This window comes from Corvus hawaiiensis, chromosome 20 (genome assembly GCF_020740725.1).
Source record: "Corvus hawaiiensis isolate bCorHaw1 chromosome 20, bCorHaw1.pri.cur, whole genome shotgun sequence".
Taxonomy (NCBI): Eukaryota; Metazoa; Chordata; class Aves; order Passeriformes; family Corvidae; genus Corvus; species Corvus hawaiiensis.
The window spans coordinates 9,848,241-9,866,856 of record NC_063232.1 but is presented as its reverse complement, the minus strand read 5'-3'; the positions used below and the strand labels follow the sequence as shown (position 1 = coordinate 9,866,856).

The following is an 18,616-nucleotide window of genomic DNA, read 5'->3' as shown; positions in this document are numbered from 1 at the left end:
ATTGCATCCTACCTATGACCTGACACCACCTTGTCACCCAGACCACAGCACTCAGTGCCACATCCAGTCTTGTCTTAAACACCTCTAGGGACGGTGACTCCATCACCTCTCTGGGCAGCCCCTTCCAAAGCCCAATCACTCTTTCTTTGAAGAATGTTTTTCTAACGTCCAACCGAAACTTCCCCTGGTGAAGCTCAAGGCCGTTCCCTCTCCTCCTGGCCCTGTTCCCTGGCAGCAGAGCCCGACCCCCCCGGCTGCCCCCTCCTGTCAGGGACTTGTGCAGAGCCACAAGGTCCCCCCTGAGCCTCCTTTGCTCCAGCCTGAGCCCCTTTCCAGCTCCCTCAGCTGTTCCTCACAGGATTTGTGTTCCAGGCTCTTCACCAGCCTTGTTGCCCTTTCTGGACATGCTCCAGCATCTCAACATCCTTCCTAAACTGGGCGGTCCAGAACTGGACACAGCACTCGAGGTGCAGCCTCACCAGTGCTGAGTACAGGGGAAACCAAACAATAAAACAATCCCTCTGAGCTCTGGGGCTTTTCCAGGCCTTGTGCCACTTCCTTTGCTGTCTGTGGTAGCAATGCTTCATTTAAAATTTCCTGGTGATAAATCCTGACACAGTACAGGGTAAGAAAGCTCCCTCAGGTTTTCCCTCAGATCCCAAAGGCCTGAGACATTACAAAGTGTGCATTTCCCCTCTCACCAAGCCTGTTTTCACATTCCTCTGAGCATTTATGGACAGGGACACAATCCTAAACAGGTGAGGGTGTACAAGCAAGCTGGAGTGAGCAAACAAATGGCTGCTGCTCACATGAGTACCCTGGTGCACGGACACACACACACCGATAATCATCCATTTTCTTCCCCTCAGTGACCTGGTGGGGCCCTGGCACAGGGTGCCCAGAGCAGCTGGGGCTGCCCCTGGATCCCTGGCAGTGCCCAAGGCCAGGCTGGACACTGGGGCTGGGAGCAGCCTGGGACAGTGGGAGGTGTCCCTGCCCATGGCAGGGGTGGCACTGGATGAGCTTTGAGGTCCCTTCCAACCCAAACCTTGTGAACACTCCCGAGCTCAGCACTGCTGTGAGCACAGTCAGCACAGATTCTCCCTGCAGCCAGGGAAGCTCTGCAGGACACAGACCACAAGTGCATGAAGACCTTTGCTATGGGGGTCACAGACTCTGTGTGGGCACATCGTGAACTCTGCTGGGTTTTTACTGTGGGTTGAACAAAACAAACCTGGCAAAACCACAGCCTTCCAAAAGCAGTCACTCCCAGGGCAGAGGGACTGTCCCTGAGTACATCTAGGCTTTTTTTTGGCTTTGCTGTCACTTTGTTCAGCAGTGAGCACAGCCTCTCCCCACCAACAGCCCTCACCAAAAGGCCCAAACCCCAGCCACTCTGACTAAACCCACCCACACCGCACGGGCGGTGCCAGCCCTCGCGGCTCTCACCTGAGTAAGTGCTACCAGCTGGGTGTCCTGGAACCTGCAGCGTCCCTGATGTCAGCGGGGGTGGAGGGGGCAGAGCCGTGGGAGGGGCAAACATATTGGGGTGGTGGGGGTGTGCGGGGGGCTGCAGGGCGGGCGGGAAGCTGTGCAGGGGGCTGTGGCTGGCCAGGGACAGCGGGAACGGCGACGCCGACGGGTGGTGCGAGATGTGCGGGGGAGGCGCCTGCGTCTTGGCCGGGGTGCTGCTCCTGCTGCTGCTGTCAACGAGAGGAGAAGCCATCAGGGGTCGTGGGGAGAGAGAAAAGCTCCAGCACACACACATACACAACCCCAGCAGCCCCTCACATCACACACACACACACACACATACACAACCCCAGCAGCCCCTCACATCAAACACAGCGCGGGTGTAACTCGTGTTACAAATCCGAGCTACCATTTCCAGTCCTACTACTGGGATACCCCTTACTCCAAGCACCTGAGCTGCCCCTGTTCTGGTACCTGTGACTTCCTGTGCTCCCTGCACACCTGAGCTGCCCCTGCTCTGGTATCTTTTACTCCTGTGTTCCCTGCACACCTGAGCTGCCCCTGCTCTGGTATCTTTTACTCCTGTGCTCCCTGCACACCTGAGCCGTGTTCTCCCGTGCTGCAAGAGGTTGGTATTGTCCCACAACAGCACAGGGGTGACACACAAAGGAGTAATCAGCCCTGTGCATTCATTACTTAATTATCAGGTCCTTTCTACATGACTGCTCCTGGTTCACATTTTCAGGCAAATGAAGCTCAAAATCACTGCATTAATAGAAGTTTAGGGTTTTGGTTTGGTTTTTTTTTGCTATGAATTACTGAGATGAAAGACTGCAGAAAATGTGAAATGAAGTTGAGAAGGCAACAACAGATTTGTGATTATTGTACAGGTAATGCCTCTCTCTACCCTCAGAATAAAATGAGATGAGTCAGCAAAAGAAGTATTTGTGATTACACTGGTGGCAATTTTTCAGGTTTCATTTCCTACTAATGAGTATTTAAAATACATTCATGGAAGGCTTAATTCTCCTTGTCTTTATTTCAAGTAATGACACACTTCTATTGCAGTGATTTTTAAAGACAAGCAATACCAGCTTGGTTAAAAATAAATCCAGGTCTTAAACACCTCCCAGTCTTTTGTCAAACCATGAAGCAACCACAGTGCTGCTTCCCTAGGTCCTGAAGGCCACATCTGCCTGCTGGGAACTCAGAGTAGGGGAAGCCTGAGGTCCCTGACTCAGAGGGACATCATGGGTTCCTGGGCACACGGTGTTTAATCTCACTGCTCATCTTTGTTATCCCCATATGAAAGGTGAGGCTGATCTCACCGTGGCCAGGTGAGAGAAAAACATGGAAGCCTGCAAGGTGTCAGCAGAGCAGGAAAACATGGAGCTGTGAGGTGCCTGGTGTGTGACCGCTGGTGCTGGGCTGTCACCAGCTGGACCTTGCTCGAGGGGCTCCTGGGCTCCTTGCCCTGGGCCATGGCAGCGCTTGGAGAAATCAGATATTTACAGGGATGGGAGGGAAAAACAGTCAGCCTTCAGAGAGCAGCCCAACCTGCAGGAACTGGGCTTCTCTTCCCCTGATCTATACTGTGTAAAATCCCCCCAAAAACCCAAGTATGGCAGGCAAGAAAATCCAAAGCAAATGAACGTAAAATACCCAAGAGTTTATGGGATTGCTGGGTCACAGAGAGAGTGATCCTGGCTCACCTCACGGGAGGAATCGAGGTTAAATGCACCAACTGCCCTTCATTTCCCAGGGATGGGCTGGGCTGGGCTGTCACTCCTCTCCTTTATCCAGCTCCCCCCCAGGCTCAGTCCAGCATCCCAGACCCCTCTCCATGCACCTACCTTAAGCTGTTGAGGCTCAAGCTGCTGCTGTTGTAGGCGGAGAGCGGCTGCGAGAGGCTCTGGGGATGGGGCTGCACCGCGGGCAGGGCCGGGTGTGCCGGGGGCAGCGGCGACTGCGGCCGCGGCGGGTGCTGGCCAGCGGGGGGCTGGCCGGCTGGGGGCTGGCCGGAGGGCTGGCCGGCAGATGGGCGACCGGGCTCCTCGGGGGCCGGGGGCAGCGGCACGGCCGGGGCGGGCGGTGGGGCCGGGGCCTCCGGGCGCGGGGCGAGCACGGGGCTGGGGCAGCGGCCCTCGGGCGGCTCCAGCGGCGGCGGCGTCACCTGAGGACGGGGGTCTTTAGGCACCACAGGCTCAAGTATTGGGTCTTTGCTGCTGTCCTGGCTCTTCTCTTGGCTCCTTTCTAGTCCTGATATTTTGGGGACAGCTGGGCCCCTAGCACCAGGGTCGTCATTGTCAGCAAGCGTGCCAACTCCCAACTCCTTATCTGCAACAACAACAGAGAGAAGATGGTTAAACGTGAGGCAGACGGGCAAACCCAGAGCCACTGCTGGGCTGCTCACACTCTAGGAAGTTCCATTTTGTTTCCGTCAAGAACTGTCCAGGTCAACGTGAAACTGAATCAAATCCATCTGCCCCAGTAACTCTCCTCAAAATAAACCACGTGGCAGAGAAGAGAGACTCTGTTCAGCACTGCTGTTCTCCAGCGTTGTTACTCATCACCACTCCCTGACTGAGAGAACAAACGAGGGAACTGACCCACTGAGGGAGCAAATGCCACGCGTGCTCTGTGCCTTCTCACAGAATGCTTAAGGTTGGAAAAGATCCTTAAGATCACCAAGTTCAATCCACAACCATGTTCACCACTAAATCATATCCTCAAGTACCACATCCACATGTTTTTTAAACGTTTCCAGCGTTGTTGACTGCACCACTGCCCCGGGCAGCTGTGCCAGGGACTGACCTCTCTTTCCATGGAGAAATCCCTGCTGCTGTCCACCCTGAGCCTCCCCTGGCCCAGCCTGAGGCCGTTCCCTCTCCTCCTGGCCCTGTTCCCTGGCAGCAGAGCCCGACCCCCCCGGCTGCCCCCTCCTGTCAGGGACTTGTGCAGAGCCACAAGGTCCCCCCTGAGCCTCCTTTGCTCCAGCCTGAGCCCCCTTCCAGCTCCCTCAGCCGCTCCTGGGGCTCCAGCCCCTTCCCCATCACACAAGATCTAAACTTTAAGAACACCCTAGCAGGAACCCTGGCTTTTTTTTGTTTGCCTAGTCATGGAATTACTTACTTCTATTTCCCAACTCTTTAATAATAATGCATGTTATTATAATTTTAACATTTGTACATTGGAATTTTGCTCACTGGGGTTTTACAGCAATTTCCCAACTGGAACTGCTCACCCAAACCTTCTGCCAGTGTGGATCTGGCTCCATGGCACCCCTTGCAACAAATCCAGGGGAATGCTGCTGAACCCAGACTGGAAAGGTGCTGCCTTGCAGGTGGGGGATCAGAAGCACCTTTTAGGGCTGCATTGTACAGCAACTTGGAACAGCTGGACTTATACCTACAGCAACTACAGAAACACAGCCTGAGGGAAACGTGAGGTTTGAAGGGGCTTGGGACAAGTTTAGGATTAAAAAAGTGTCCAGTGTTCTAAATAACCCTAAGAGAAGGAAAACTTTACTCCTCCTTCTGCCAGTTTTAAGGGGTAATATTAATAAATGAATAATGAAACAATATCCATTCAGAGAAAATTGCTGACAGCTCCAGTGTGCAAACCCTGAAGTAAAGGAGTGAACTCTTCCAGCCCATGGCCTGGGCACACGTATTTGCCAACCACCACATCCCTGGGGACAGCCTGGCCTCCATGTGTCACTAACATGGCATCATTTGGGTTTAACTTCATTAACAGATCAGAAATAAACCACACCAGGTACCCTCTCAGTAAGTATTTTACAGGCCCTGTGCAAGGGTGAGCGGCCTGGTAACGCTGAGGATTTTCATATGTTGTAGACAGGAGATGGGGAGAAAGGGGATAAAGTGAGACAAAAGGGAGGTAAAGAGGAGAAAAAGGAAGCAAGAAAGAGGGGGGAAAAGTAAACAGGTTTATTTGATGAGGACCTACTTTAATCACTTCTGGAGTACTTGGCACAGAGGCTCCTGCACCACCTTGGATTGGAAGATTATGGGGGCAAGAGAGGGACTCCAGAGGGATAAAAACAATTACTCGGCCCTATGCCCAAGGTTTATCTCACTGCAATAAACTGCAGGTTCCAAGTAAAGAAAACTTTGCTCACATTAACTCTTTGGATCAATCCTGTTTGATCAAACATTATTAGAAGTTAGACAAGAGTGTGATCCACACGTGTTCAGGCAGGTCCCCAAGGAGGAGAGAAATGAGCAACAGTTTGTTCAGGAAGAGGTGGATCTATGTTCCCAGTCCTTATGGGTGTAGGAGTTACAAGGTTTTGGGTTTGTTGGTTTTTTTTACACAATGGCTTTGAGGACTCAGGCTTGTCACTAGAAATCCCCCACTACATGGCTCTAGCAGGTGGTCTGGAAATCCTGCAGAGGTGATACTTCCAAACCTACAGGGAACACCTTGCACTCAGTGCATTCATTAAATCCTTTCCTTTGGTATTTTTAGCCTCTCTCATGTGTCACATTTATTCAACACAGCTCAGTGCTGGGGATCCACTCCTCCTCCCTGGGAGAAAAGGGCTGGGAACACCACTGTCTCCTGGGATTTTCTGCTGCTGCTCACATGCCCACTGCGCAGCCCCCAAGTACCATCCCTGTGAGTCTGCACTTCCAAGATGCTGCAAGCAGTAAAATAAATGTTATTCCCCAAGTCTCCCACCAGCCGTGCCCGTGGGTTCTCCTCTCCCAGTCTGGCACCAGTGCACCCACACTGTGCCCCAGCCCGGTGCCAGCTGTGCAGGAGTCTCAGCACACAGCCCTGCCCGGCAGATGATGGGGAGGGTGTGTAAATCAGAACCAATTCTCCATCCCACTGTATCTATTTGGGGAGTTGAAATCCCCCCTCAGTGATAAACGCCACCAATCACAGGTTTCACGAGGAGGGCTCCAGTCTCCATCAACAGCACTTCAAGGTCACACAGACAAGATTGCTCTTTTCCTACCCTGATTGACTGGCTCAGTGCAAGAACTCTGGGGAAAAAAGCCCTTAATGTCACCATGACACACACAACCCAACTTTGTGAGATTGTTTATCATCAGAGGAATTCATCTCCACCCAACAGCTAAGTGCACCAAGCTAACTTTATGTGCTGGCTGTCTCCACACTCTGCTTTGGATAAAGCAGAATTACTGCACTGGGATTCAGGAGAGCAGTGACTGTGATGTAAATTCCATGCTGACACAGGCTCCCCTTTTTCCACTGGGTTGATACTGCATCCAGCAACAGCGACTCCTTCACTGACAAAGGAATAAAGACAGAATTTGATGCTGAGGACTGAACATTGGCATTTCCCAGACAGGAAATGCAGCTTCCATTGTCTTCCATTCCTGTGCCCTTTGATGTGTCTTAAATCTCAAATTCCCCTGTTTTTCACTCAAGCACACAAACTCAAGACAGGACTCCAGTCCCCTCCATGACCCTGCTGTGTATGTGACCACCACCGGGTTGGCTCCATCACAGCAGGGAGCAGCCAAGGCCACCCTGGGGACACCTGAAGGTAACCCAGGTGACTCAGGTGACCCAGAGAGACTCTGCAGCTGGGAGAGCCAGCAAACACTTCCCTCTGGAGACATGGATTTGTATCATCAATACAGGTAATTGCAGCTTTCCATCACTGTCTCTCTCCCTAATGTGCAAACCACTAAAATTTGACCTGAACTCTGCATTCTGGCTCCTTTTTCCCATCTGGGTGGTCCCAAAGAGTTGAAGGATGGCCAGGGGTGGCCAGCTGGGAACACAACATCCACAGGACGATGCCCAGCTGTTCTCCACTGACAACAAAGCCCTGTTGGAATTTGCCAGATGTGACATTCCCAGAGATTCATCAACGCAGAACCCTCACATTGTGCTGGCCACGAGCTGTTTGCAGATGGGTTCACCATGTCTGGGAGCACCAAGGAGCACAGGAGGTGCCAAGAGCCAGCACAGGGTGTGCCATGGCCACCCCCAGCCTGGCCAGTCCGGAGTGTCCTGGGCATCCCTGACCTGAGGCCCCTGGGGAATGAAATCCCCTCAGGGACATCCCTGCATGGGGATGTCAAACTTACAGCGGCCAAACTTTTTTCCTAAACATAAAATCACCCAACTTTTCCATGTCCAGGTGTGGAACAGCCAGGTCTGGAGTGTCATACAGAAATTAGGCTGCATCATATCCTGTCACTGCTCCTTCTGTCTGTGTTTGGATTCAGCCTCTCCATGCCTGACCTCAGGCAACTTCAGAGACCAACTCAGAACCAGCACTAAATTTTCCACTTTCCTGAGAGCAAAGTTTAGGATTAAGCTCATAGTCCTTATTGCACAAGTGGGGAAATTACAGGAGTTTTCAGTGTTTTGCTGAGCATTCAGCCTACCAAAGAAATATTTTATAGCATCATTTAATTTAAAAATAGTTTTAATTTTCTTTCGCTACTTTGGTAAGTTGAACTACCAACAACACTGTATCTGCCTAACTCAAATTTTCTCCAGACTTCTTAATGCAAGAGAAAAAACCAGATCTTTCAAACCCATTTTCTCCAGCTTTACCATGGATAAGTGGGGAGTTGGTACAAACTGTCACAACCAATACAAACCCCCCAGGAGTCATGGAATGCAGGACAGATCTACCCCAAAGACCAGCAGCTCTTTCCAAGCACTCTACAAGGCTTGAAATAATTAATCAGATTTAAGCCCTGATTGTCCATTTCACATTGATTAGACATTGGTCAGCGCAGTACCGGGACAGGGAGAGGCAGGTGCCAGGAGCTGTTACTGCCAGGAGGGAGGAGGCTGTGGGTGCAGCAGCCAACACGCATCAAACAGGCCCCAGAGCAGCTCAGCTGCTGTACTGGATACACATAATTTGCTAAAAACAATTTCTCATTTTTAGCACACAGTCATCTTTCATCCTAATTTCCAAGGACACTAACAAAGCATTTGATTATGCAAATGAAGAGCATGCCTTCGAAAGCGCAGTTCCTCGCGGCTCTGTCATCTGCTGATAGCAATTACTCCACAGTGAGCAGGTATTTAGCACAAGTGAACAGCAAGGCTGGTGACACACTTTGTACTTAATTATAAAACACGGAAGAAAATCATTCAGGACAAAAGATTCTGCTACCTCCTGTTAAAAATGTTTATCCTCTGCACTGAAAGGGATTTAATTGTCAACAATGAAGTTGCAGATCAATGAAAAGAAGCACTTAGGGGGATTGCACAAGATGTTGACAATTCTTCAGTCATTGAGCTGCTTCTGGCCCTGATTTGAGAGTGCAGAATCCTCCAATACTGCACACAAAACAATTTATTTCATTCAGCTGTTAAGCAGAATACACTCCATAAATGTAACTCCTACAGCTGGACACTGGGAGCATTTGGCAGCACTTAATTTAATTTTTTTTAAAAAAGCACCTCTTGATTTAGTACAAAGGAATGGGGTAAAGCTTTCTTGAGGGAAGTGAAGAAGGGAATATCCAAACACCCCTCTCTGTCAGGAATCCTGACACTTTACTAAGAAGGAAGGAGCTGCAGACAGGTGTAACACCCTCACAGACCCTGCAAGAACTCAATCCTGCTTCAACACCCACAGCCAAAGGTTTATTTCCAATAAAATCTCTTGACTTCCTAACCCACCCAGCTGGGAATCAATAAATGACATCATTAACTACACAGCCCCAAAATGTTCCAGAGCCAGCTCCTGAGGGATGACTGAAGGGGCTCCCAAATGGGCTGGAAAACTTCCCAGGTGGGAAGTGATGCTGACAAAGTCACTGCGGAATATTCTTTACTGATAATGGGCTTGTGATCAGAGTTTCACCTTCCTGCTTAAATTCTGCATTTTAATCAAAGACATCTAAGTCTTGTCATGACAACAGCTCTAACACACACCCAGATGCACAGAAACAAAGCAAGCCTCTGTGAGGCCAGGTTGTGCTTCCCACCCCTCCTGCACCAGCTTTTCCCAAACTGGTGCACAAACCTTGGAGCCAGGGTACAAAACCCACCTGCCCAACCCTGAGCTCTGCTCCTGGTCTCTGCTCAAAGACTGGCTTACACCCAAACACCTGGGATTTTCTGCCAAGATTCTCTGGAACTGTGGCAAAAACCAGGGGTTTGTTATTGTACCTAAATCTCAAGAGTTATAGAATCACAGAATGGGTTGGGTTGAAGGGACCTTAAAGCCCATCCAGTGCCACCCCAGCCATGGGCAGGGACACCTCCCACTGTCCCAGGCTGCTCCCAGCCCCAATGTCCAGCCTGGCCTTGGCCACTGCCAGGGATCCAGGGGCAGCCCCAGCTGCTCTGGGCACCCTGTGCCAGGCTCTGCCCACCCTCCCAGGGAAGGATTTCTCCCCAAAATCCCATCCATCCCTGCCCTCTGTCAGTGGGAAGCCATTCCCTGTGTCCTGTCCCTCCAGCCCTTGTCCAAAGTCCCTCTCCGCCTTCCCCTCTCCTCTTTTGGCTATTGTAGGAACACCCTGTGGCCCCTCAGTGGGCAGAGCAGAAGGGTGGGAGAGCATTTCAAACCTGCCCAGAGTATATCAGGTGACAGGACAAGACAATAATCAATTAAAAACAGAAAACACAGAAAGGCTGGATGAGTTTCTCCCATTATCAACAGGAACATCACTTCAGCACAGGGTTAACCCCATCACAGGACAAGGGGAGGAAAATATCTTGAGTTTATCCATCACCCCCTCTTCCTGACTACTGATTTGCCTTGGCTACAGATCCACAATATTCCCCCAAATGCCCATGACATCTGCTCATCCCCCTTGCGTGTGACAGGATTACTTGAATGAGCTTGAACAAAACCAGCTTTCAAAAGCAGCTTGAAAAGTATAACCCTATGAACACTGATCGAATGCAACCTGACAGCTCAGTTTAATATACCAAGGACCAAAAAAAGATGAATGTGATATGTTTATACAGCAAAATAACACATCTATTCCCCCTGAGAGGTGTCACACCCCCAGCTCACCAGCCACACAGCCCTGGCTCCTTTGTGGATTTGTTCTTTAGAGCCAAAGAATTTCTGATTTTAAAGGCACGATGCCAATATAAGCAGAGAGCTTAAAAACCCTTGCTAACACTGAGATGAAGCTCAGCACGACCATGAGAATTCCCATTTTTAATTACAACTATTTCAGCTCATTGGTGTCTGCAAGGAAACTCTGCTGAGCTCCCACAGCCCAGCTCCCCCATCAGGGTCACTTTACCCTGTTCTCATGCTTGGCACTATTTTCCTTGTGTTTCCAACACTGCAGAGAAAAAGATGGATATTAAAGAATCAGAGTCACTGGGGTTGGAAAAGCTCTCTAAGATCACTGAGTGCAGCACTGCCAAAGCCACCACTAACCCATGTCCCCACACGCCAGAGCTCCACATCTTTTAACTCCCCCCACGGGTGGTGACTCCACCACCGCCCTGGGCAGCTGTGCCAGGGCTTATCCAACCCTCTGCTCCAGCTGCCCAGGAAGGATTCTTCTGGTCTGGGTTGTAGCAATAAATGCAGAAATGACATTTCATTGTTTCTGGTCAATGAAGTGTCCCATTAAATGTGTTGGTTATACGTGTCCAGTAACACCCAGCTCTATGCAAATTGCCTGCACTTCTTGGCACCTGAAAGCAAAATCCAAGCAAAGGTGCAAAGTCAGCATGAAGGTCCTTGTGAGCCACCTCTTCACTGCTGAGGCAGATGCTGCCTTCAGGGAAGCTCCACCTGAAGTGTTTCATCCCAGAGCTGTGGATCATCTGTGCCCTGCCCACACAGATCACTAAAAAGACACTGTGAAAGTGCCTCTGCACATCACCACAAGCAGTGCTCACCTTCAGGACACCCTCACCAACTGACCTGTCCACAATGGAACCTGAGCAGCAGCTCAGGGTGGTTTTGTTACGAAGGAGAAGCTGTGGAGAGGCTGAGCACATCCTGAACACAGCAGCAGGAATGAACCCTGGGCTCACAGCAGACGCAGCACTTCCAGCTCAGTTCAGCCCAGTACCTCACTCATCATCTCAATATCCACAATAAATGGCGAGCAGTGGAGACCAGATTAAAGTCAGATGTGCCACACACTGTCCCTGGGATGTGGTTAATGAGCTGGCAGGACACAGGACTGGCACAACAGTGTCCCACACGCAGAGAGGACACCAACATCGGGGCACGACGTCTGAGGCTGGCCCCAAACACGGGGATTTTCTACCCAAACTGGAATCATTAGCCTGTGTATGATTCAAAAAAGCATTTGAAAAATGTCCTGTGCTCCTCACTTTAATTTTGATTCATGTTGTGCCTTGCTGCTGAGGCTAATTATCATCCAGCAATGGTGCATTCAAAGCCTCCAGCCTCACACGCAGGACTCTGTGGTGTCACCTCCATGTGACACGGAACTGTAATTCTAAAAGGATTAAAAGTTTACCAGCACAGCCATGTAGAGTAGAAAATGAATTGTTCACTCTTCTCATCTCTGTTTGGAAATTAGATTATGGGCTCCAAGTGAGCTGAAATACAGAATGAGGCAAATCTTTGTGATTAGCTCACAGGTGGCCAGTGAGCCTTTCTGTGCCTCAAAGCCTGGCAGATTCCCATTAGCTGCAATAATAAAGAATGTGTACTTATCCCTCAGCCCAAACCCTGCCCTGTGCCAGCACGGCTACCTGCTGTGCTAATCCTCACAGCCAATATCATCATCCTCAATTGTGAGCTCTGAAGTTTGCTCAGCTGTCAGTCGGGATATTCGGGGTGCGTGACTCATCCCTGCCCGGCCCCGGGGCCCCTCAGCACTGGGAAGGAATTGGGGTGCTCACCCTGGCCAGCCCCACACTGGCAGCAGCTGTTCCCCAGCACTGAGAGCAAAGGGTCTTTATACAGATAAACCATTTGCACCACTGACCACTAGCGTTTCAATAAACAAACACAGCTCTACATTCACGTTCTCTCTGCAGAAGGCACCGTGTGGGTGTCAGCACAGCCAAACCCACCACATTTTAGCAGAAATCAGGAATCAGGGCTCACAAGTGGTGCAGAACATCAGTGGTCCATCCCATCTGGAATTTGGTCCCCACTGCCCCCAGCTGCAGTGGGACAACAGGAACCTCTCACTCAGCCACCACCCCCACACAAGGAAACCTCTCCGAGCCCTCCCAGTGTGAGGCTGGTTCATACAAGGAACCTTGAGGGCTCCTTCCTCTGGCAAACTGATATCCCACCTGGCAGAACTGTGATAACTTCTTTATTATTTCTGTAAACATCTAATAATCCTCTGAGCCCTCCTAAGCTCTTTACCTTAACGTTACCTTCCACCAGGGAGCTCTACAACTCAACTTACAATTTTCTTTTCTTGCTTTTATGGAATCACTGAACCATTAAAGTTGGAAAAGGCCTCCAGAGATCAAGTCCAACCTTTGACCCCCATGCACACTAAACCACACCACAAAATGCTACATCCTCTTGTTTTTTGAACCCACCACTTTCCTGGGCAACCTGTGCCAGTGTTTAACCACTCCTTCAGTGAAGAAATTTTTTCCTAATATCCAACCTGAACCTTCCCTGAAATGTGTTAGGCAGGGAGATGAGAACCCATCTCCTTATTCCCACACTAAAAATTCGCCAGAATATTTCAAGTTAACTTCATAAAATTTATTTTACATCAAAAATTAAAAAACCCTGTTGAACAGTGGTGCTGTGAACCAATGCTTGAGGCCCTCATCCTCGGCCCTGCCCTCCCCCGAGGTGGGGCTGCTTGATAAGCTGGTCTGGGGAAAGAGCTGGAATTCAAAGTAACCTCTTCCCTCTCCATTTTCCCTTCGCTAAAAGCACCCTTTGCCTGACCTGGCAAAGCTTGCTTCCAACAGTCCTGCTGCTGGAAGAAACGCTTGGAGAGCCACCCCTGTCCCTCACCCTGCGCAGCAGCACCCGCTGCAGGTCCTAAACCACCACAGAGGCTCAGGGTCAGAGCCTCCCTCAAGTTGTGCACATATTTAACTGGATGTGAAGAGAGTCAGCTCCTGATTAGGCAGCAGCTGATTATTTGATTTGGGGATTAATGTGACACAGACACCAGGGCTCACAGGCACCAGCTGGAGCAGCAGCGCTGCCAGGGCTGTGGCGCTCGGGGCTGGACCTGCTCGGGATTGTCCTGTCAGGCCATCACAGGTGCCATCAAACTTCCCTGCTGGCTGCTGCCACAGCCCCAGGCAGCCAGACTGGGTCACTGTGTGTCCTGCAGCTGGGGGTGGTGGTGACCACTCTCCTCAGGCCAGGACTGTACACCATGGCCAGAATCCCCCCATGGGCCAGGCTGGAAGGGACCCCAGAGGGTCCCTGGTGCCACCTCCCTGCCCAGGCAGGGCCATCCCAGAGCACAGGGCACAGGATTGTGCCCAGAGGGCTCTGCAATATCCCCGCTGAGGGAGACTCCAGCCCCTCCCTGGGCAGCCTGTTCAGGGCTGGGCCCTGCCCAGGGCAGCAGTTCTGCCTCCTGTGCAGGGCAATTGCTGGGCTCAGGCCCTGCCCGGTGCTCTGGTGCCGCTGCCGGGCCCCGGAGCAGAGCCTGGGCCCTGCCCTGAGCCCTCCCTGCAGCCAGGGACAGCCAGGGCTGAGGGCCCCTCTCAGCTGGGGCTCCTCTCGAGGCTGAGCAGCCCCGGCTCCCTCAGCCTGTCCTGGGCACGGAGATGCTCAGGTTCCCATAGCTCTGCCCAGCGCCAGCAGAGCCTGTGCTCCAAACCTTTCCAGCAAGGAATGACCTGCCTGCAAACTGCACACTAAGAATTCCCACTTTGTCTGGATAACTGGTGTGGAGAGAGAAGAAGAAAATTCCACAGCCATTCCACAGCCCCTCCTCCGGCTCGGTGCTCTGCAGAGCCAGCCTGGAATGCAATATCCCAACCTCTCCCACCTAGCACAGGTGACCTGTCGAGAAAGGAGGTTTTATTGCTCAACTTTCATTTTTACCTCAACAGCTGAGCACGTCACATTTTATTTTATTTTCCCCCTCTCTGCTGATCCTCTCCAAGGCCTTTTAGCAGGGCACACATCCCTCCAAGGGAGCGCTACAGCATGTGCTGAGCTCCCAGGGCTCATCAGGGTCACAGTGGGAGGGGTTTTGCAGAGTTGGGGTAAAGGGTTCTGTCCTCCCACAGTCCCACTGACAGCCTGACTCCCCTCTCAGTGCTCACCTCAGGGCTACAGCACTTTGGGTCACAGAATCATGGAATCATGGAATGGGTTGGGTTGGAAAGGGACCTTAAAGCCCACCCAGTGCCACCCCTGCCATGGCAGGGACACCTCCCACTGTCCCAGGCTGCTCCCAGCCCCAGTGTCCAGCCTGGCCTTGGCCACTGCCAGGGATCCAGGGGCAGCCCCAGCTGCTCTGGGCACCCTGTGCCAGGGCCTGCCCACCCTGCCAGGGAACAATTCCTTCCCCATATCCCACCTAAAGCTACTCTCTTTTAACTTAAAAGTAGGGGGAAAAAGGCCATTTCCATAACTGTTTTGGTTTCCAAGGAGCAGAGGCAGAAGGTGACGGCTCTGATTCAAACATTCTAAACTCTATGGTGCTGCAGGTGGCAGTGTCCAACAGAAAGTTCAATTCCTTATAAATTACGAATAGCCCCCACCTGTGGCATGAAATATCCATTTGGAGTGAGGGGAACCTTGACAAATAACATTCGTTTAAGTTTAAGAAAAATACTTTAAAACTGGGAAAAAAACTCCAGATACTTTCAGTTTTATAGTATTTTCAATTCTTTTCACAAAGGGAGGTAAAACTAAACCCAAGCGTTTCCCGGGTGCTTGAAGACCAAATCAAGCACATACGATGTTTCAACAGCAGCCCAGTGAAATAATCAATAACCTCCAATTCCAGTTATTGACTTTTGCACACCCTTGCAGGCATGAGACTCCAGATGAAGGCACTGGAATCACCAGATTGTTCAATCTGCTCTCGCTTGGATATTTCACACTGACATTTTTTATGATGGTGTGTGGAAGCTTGTTTGAGAGAAGCTTTTGAAAGTCAAAGTGGTCTTTAGCTCCCCAAATTCCCTCTTTTGCTTCATTTTGGGATCCAGGGCTGCTTTATGCATAATGGAAAGATGAAATATTTCCCTCTCTCTATTTTGTCCTCTCTTACAGCTTGAAGGAACTTCAGGAAGGAAGACACCTTCTGTTTAATCATACCAGAATTACACAAGATTACACATCTATAAACTGCATTAGCATGGAAAAAAAGTGCCTTTGTGTGCTCCACATACCTCCCTGCTGTGTGGGATTGGCTTCCCTGACACCCCATCTCGTCTTTTTATGAGACTGTTTCGATAATATAATTCTGCACTCTCTAACAGCCACAATAACAACTTGCTTGGACCACTGTGAACCAGCAAGAGCTCATTAAGTCCTAGAGAATGTTTGCAGCTATTTTACCATGGGCCTGATTTGTTATGACATGGGAAAGCTCCATTATTTCGCCAGGTTTAATAGGTAATAGATATGCCCAAGCACATCCTTCTTGCAAGGCTACGAGGAGCTTTTAGCAATAACCCTTGAGGATGTATTGGGCAAACTCATCTTGCAACATCTTCAAATATATAGAGAAAATGATGTGAACTATGGAAAATCACCGTGATTCAGGGACAGTGCACTAGACTAGAAGATTAAAGTTCTGCTCCAGCTCCCTCAAGACGCAGTTAGGTCAATGCTTGGCCCTGTTTCCTTTTTCAAGGATTTAGATGATGAGCTTTCCAGGGCAGGGGCTGATGTAAAACAAGAATCAGCTCTTGCTTAAGGCCTCTCTGTATTCATTTCAGGAGAATAATAATAAGGATTTTAAAAAAAGGTCAAATTCAAGCTTGGCAGAATGCCAGCACTCCTCACTGTGGTTCAAAGAAAGCATTGGAGTAAGTAAATGTAAGATACAATAATTTATTTCCTCGCACTGCTCCCTGTTGTGTTTGAGATGTTTGAGCAGTACCTCGCTGGGTTTTTTCCCTTTCCCGTGAAGCTGACAGCCATGAGCAATCAATAATCATGTCCTGAGCTCATGTAGCTGGTTTTCCATGGGGTCCTGACAACCACTGGTACACAGAATCATATATAATCCTTACATAGCATGCAGAAGGCTGAAACTGTACTGATCTCCAGTGCAACAAAGCAAATACACAGAAAATCAATATAAATGCACAGAAAATACACAGAAAATCCCGTAGGCCCATTAACACTTAGAAAGAAACGATTGTGAGCTCCACTCACAGGTCAACCCAGCGACAAACACACTGATCCCACACACGTGTGTGCACATACTTGCACACCTGTGCACAGGTACACACACACAGCTGTGGCCATTGGCCCTGGCAGGAGGATTTATTTAATTATCATCAAGGCAAGGCTGTCAAATGGATTCTGGTGGAAGGAGGGAGAGCAGCACATGCAAATGCTTCAGGCAGCAGATCGGGACCCACAGTTGCTCCTCACCCTCCAAGTCTGGAGGGATCCAACCCCCCCTGCTCCCGGGAGATGCCAAGCCTGACATTTGTGTTGGAAGCTCTCCAGCACTCACTCTGAGCTTCCTAAAGTTTGTTTCTGACTAAAGGGAAAAAAAATCCTGTTTAACATTTACCAGCTACCACCAGTTTTACTGGAAACTGTTGAAAACGTTTAACAGCTCGTCCTCGGGAGGGGTGAGGTGGTGCCACAATGAATACATGAAGTGTTTTCTCTAAGTTACTCTTCTTCGAGCAAGGCTGAAAAATGAATTCTAGATACAAAGTGAGTTTAGAGATAAACAGAAGGTTCTACGAGACACAAAACTCTGTGGCCCAGGAAATAAGTACAGGAGGAGATCACAGAATCCCAGAATGGTTTGGGCTGGCAGGGACCTCAAAGCCCATCCAGTGCCACCCCAGCCATGGGCAGGGACACCTCCCACTGTCCCAGGCTGCTCCCAGCCCCAATGTCCAGCCTGGCCTTGGGCACTGCCAGGGATCCAGGGGCAGCCCCAGCTGCTCTGGGCACCCTGTGCCAGGGCCTGCCCACCCTCCTAGGGAACAATTCCTTCCCAATATCCCATCCAGCCCTGCCCTCTGGCAGCGAAAAGCCATTCCTCTTGTCTTGGCACTCCATCCTTTGTCAATAGGCTCTCCCCATCTTTCCTGTGGGCTCCCTGTGAGAGAGGACTCTGCTGGCACTGCTCAGTGTTGTGGACTCACAAGTGACTCCAACAAAGCCCAGTGTGTGGCCCTTCCTCTCCCACACGACTCCATCCATTCCCTCCCTTTTTCCTTAAAGACAGAACAGACCTGTGGCCATTTCAGAACTCGTTCCTGGACTCAAAATCCCTCTCCTTCCTCCTCCCAGCTCCACACACCATCAGGCTGGGGCTCCTCCACAGAGTTTCTTCCTTGGTGCCATCCTGGCACAAACTTGCCCGGAACAGAGAACTTACTGGTTTAATCCTCCCTCTTTCACAAAAACCAGATTAGCTCTACGTTAAATACTCTTGCTCCTTAAACTTCCTCCTTGTCAGGATGCCATGGAAAGCTCTTAATCTTACAAAAGAGTCTGAGGACATTCTGATGCCTCCCCATGAAGACAGAAAGCAGCCCACAATGCCAAGATAGAGCTGAGGTATTGAACTAATCCCAGACCTGGGGATGTGCCTGCAGCAGGGCCGGCGGCTGCTCATCCCCGTGGCTGCAGCTGGAATTTGGTGAGTGGCATCCCCTGCTCTAGAGGGACTCGTGACACACTTGTGCAAGTTATCAGCTGCAGAGAAGTCAACTCAGCTGCTGATTTAGCCACAGGAGCCCCGGGGTAATGGATCCAGCCACGCTGGCTGTGTTGGGGCCCTTTGTGGCAGCCTGTGGCCACTGGAGCCAGCTCTGCAGAGGGGAGGCTGCCCAGGGAGAGATGGAGGGGCAGCCAAACGTGCTGGGGCTCCCCAGTGTGATGCTGCAGAGGTGACGCTCCCCTCTCAGATGTGGCTCTGGCCTGGCAGTGCCCGAAGCACACCGGGAGCCACCTGCAGCTGAGCGTTCCCCTCCTCTCCAGGCTGCCGGGATTAAAGCTGCTCCTACTCAACAGAAAGTAAAATTCCTCCTAAGCTTGCATAAAACAGCAACGCCT

General features: G+C 50.7%; 1 protein-coding gene across 2 annotated transcripts in view; it reads right to left on the bottom strand.

Moving 5' to 3' along the window:
* Positions 1-18,616, bottom strand: part of AUTS2 (activator of transcription and developmental regulator AUTS2) — a 778,303-nt gene that overhangs the window by 23,322 nt on the left and 736,365 nt on the right. For both annotated transcript variants that reach the window (XM_048324334.1, XM_048324335.1), the window contains exons 7-8: positions 3,327-3,810; positions 1,450-1,703 (exon numbers count right to left, since the gene is read on the bottom strand). In XM_048324334.1, the coding sequence (XP_048180291.1) occupies positions 1,450-1,703; positions 3,327-3,810 (738 nt within the window). The remainder of the gene's footprint in view (positions 1-1,449; positions 1,704-3,326; positions 3,811-18,616) is intronic.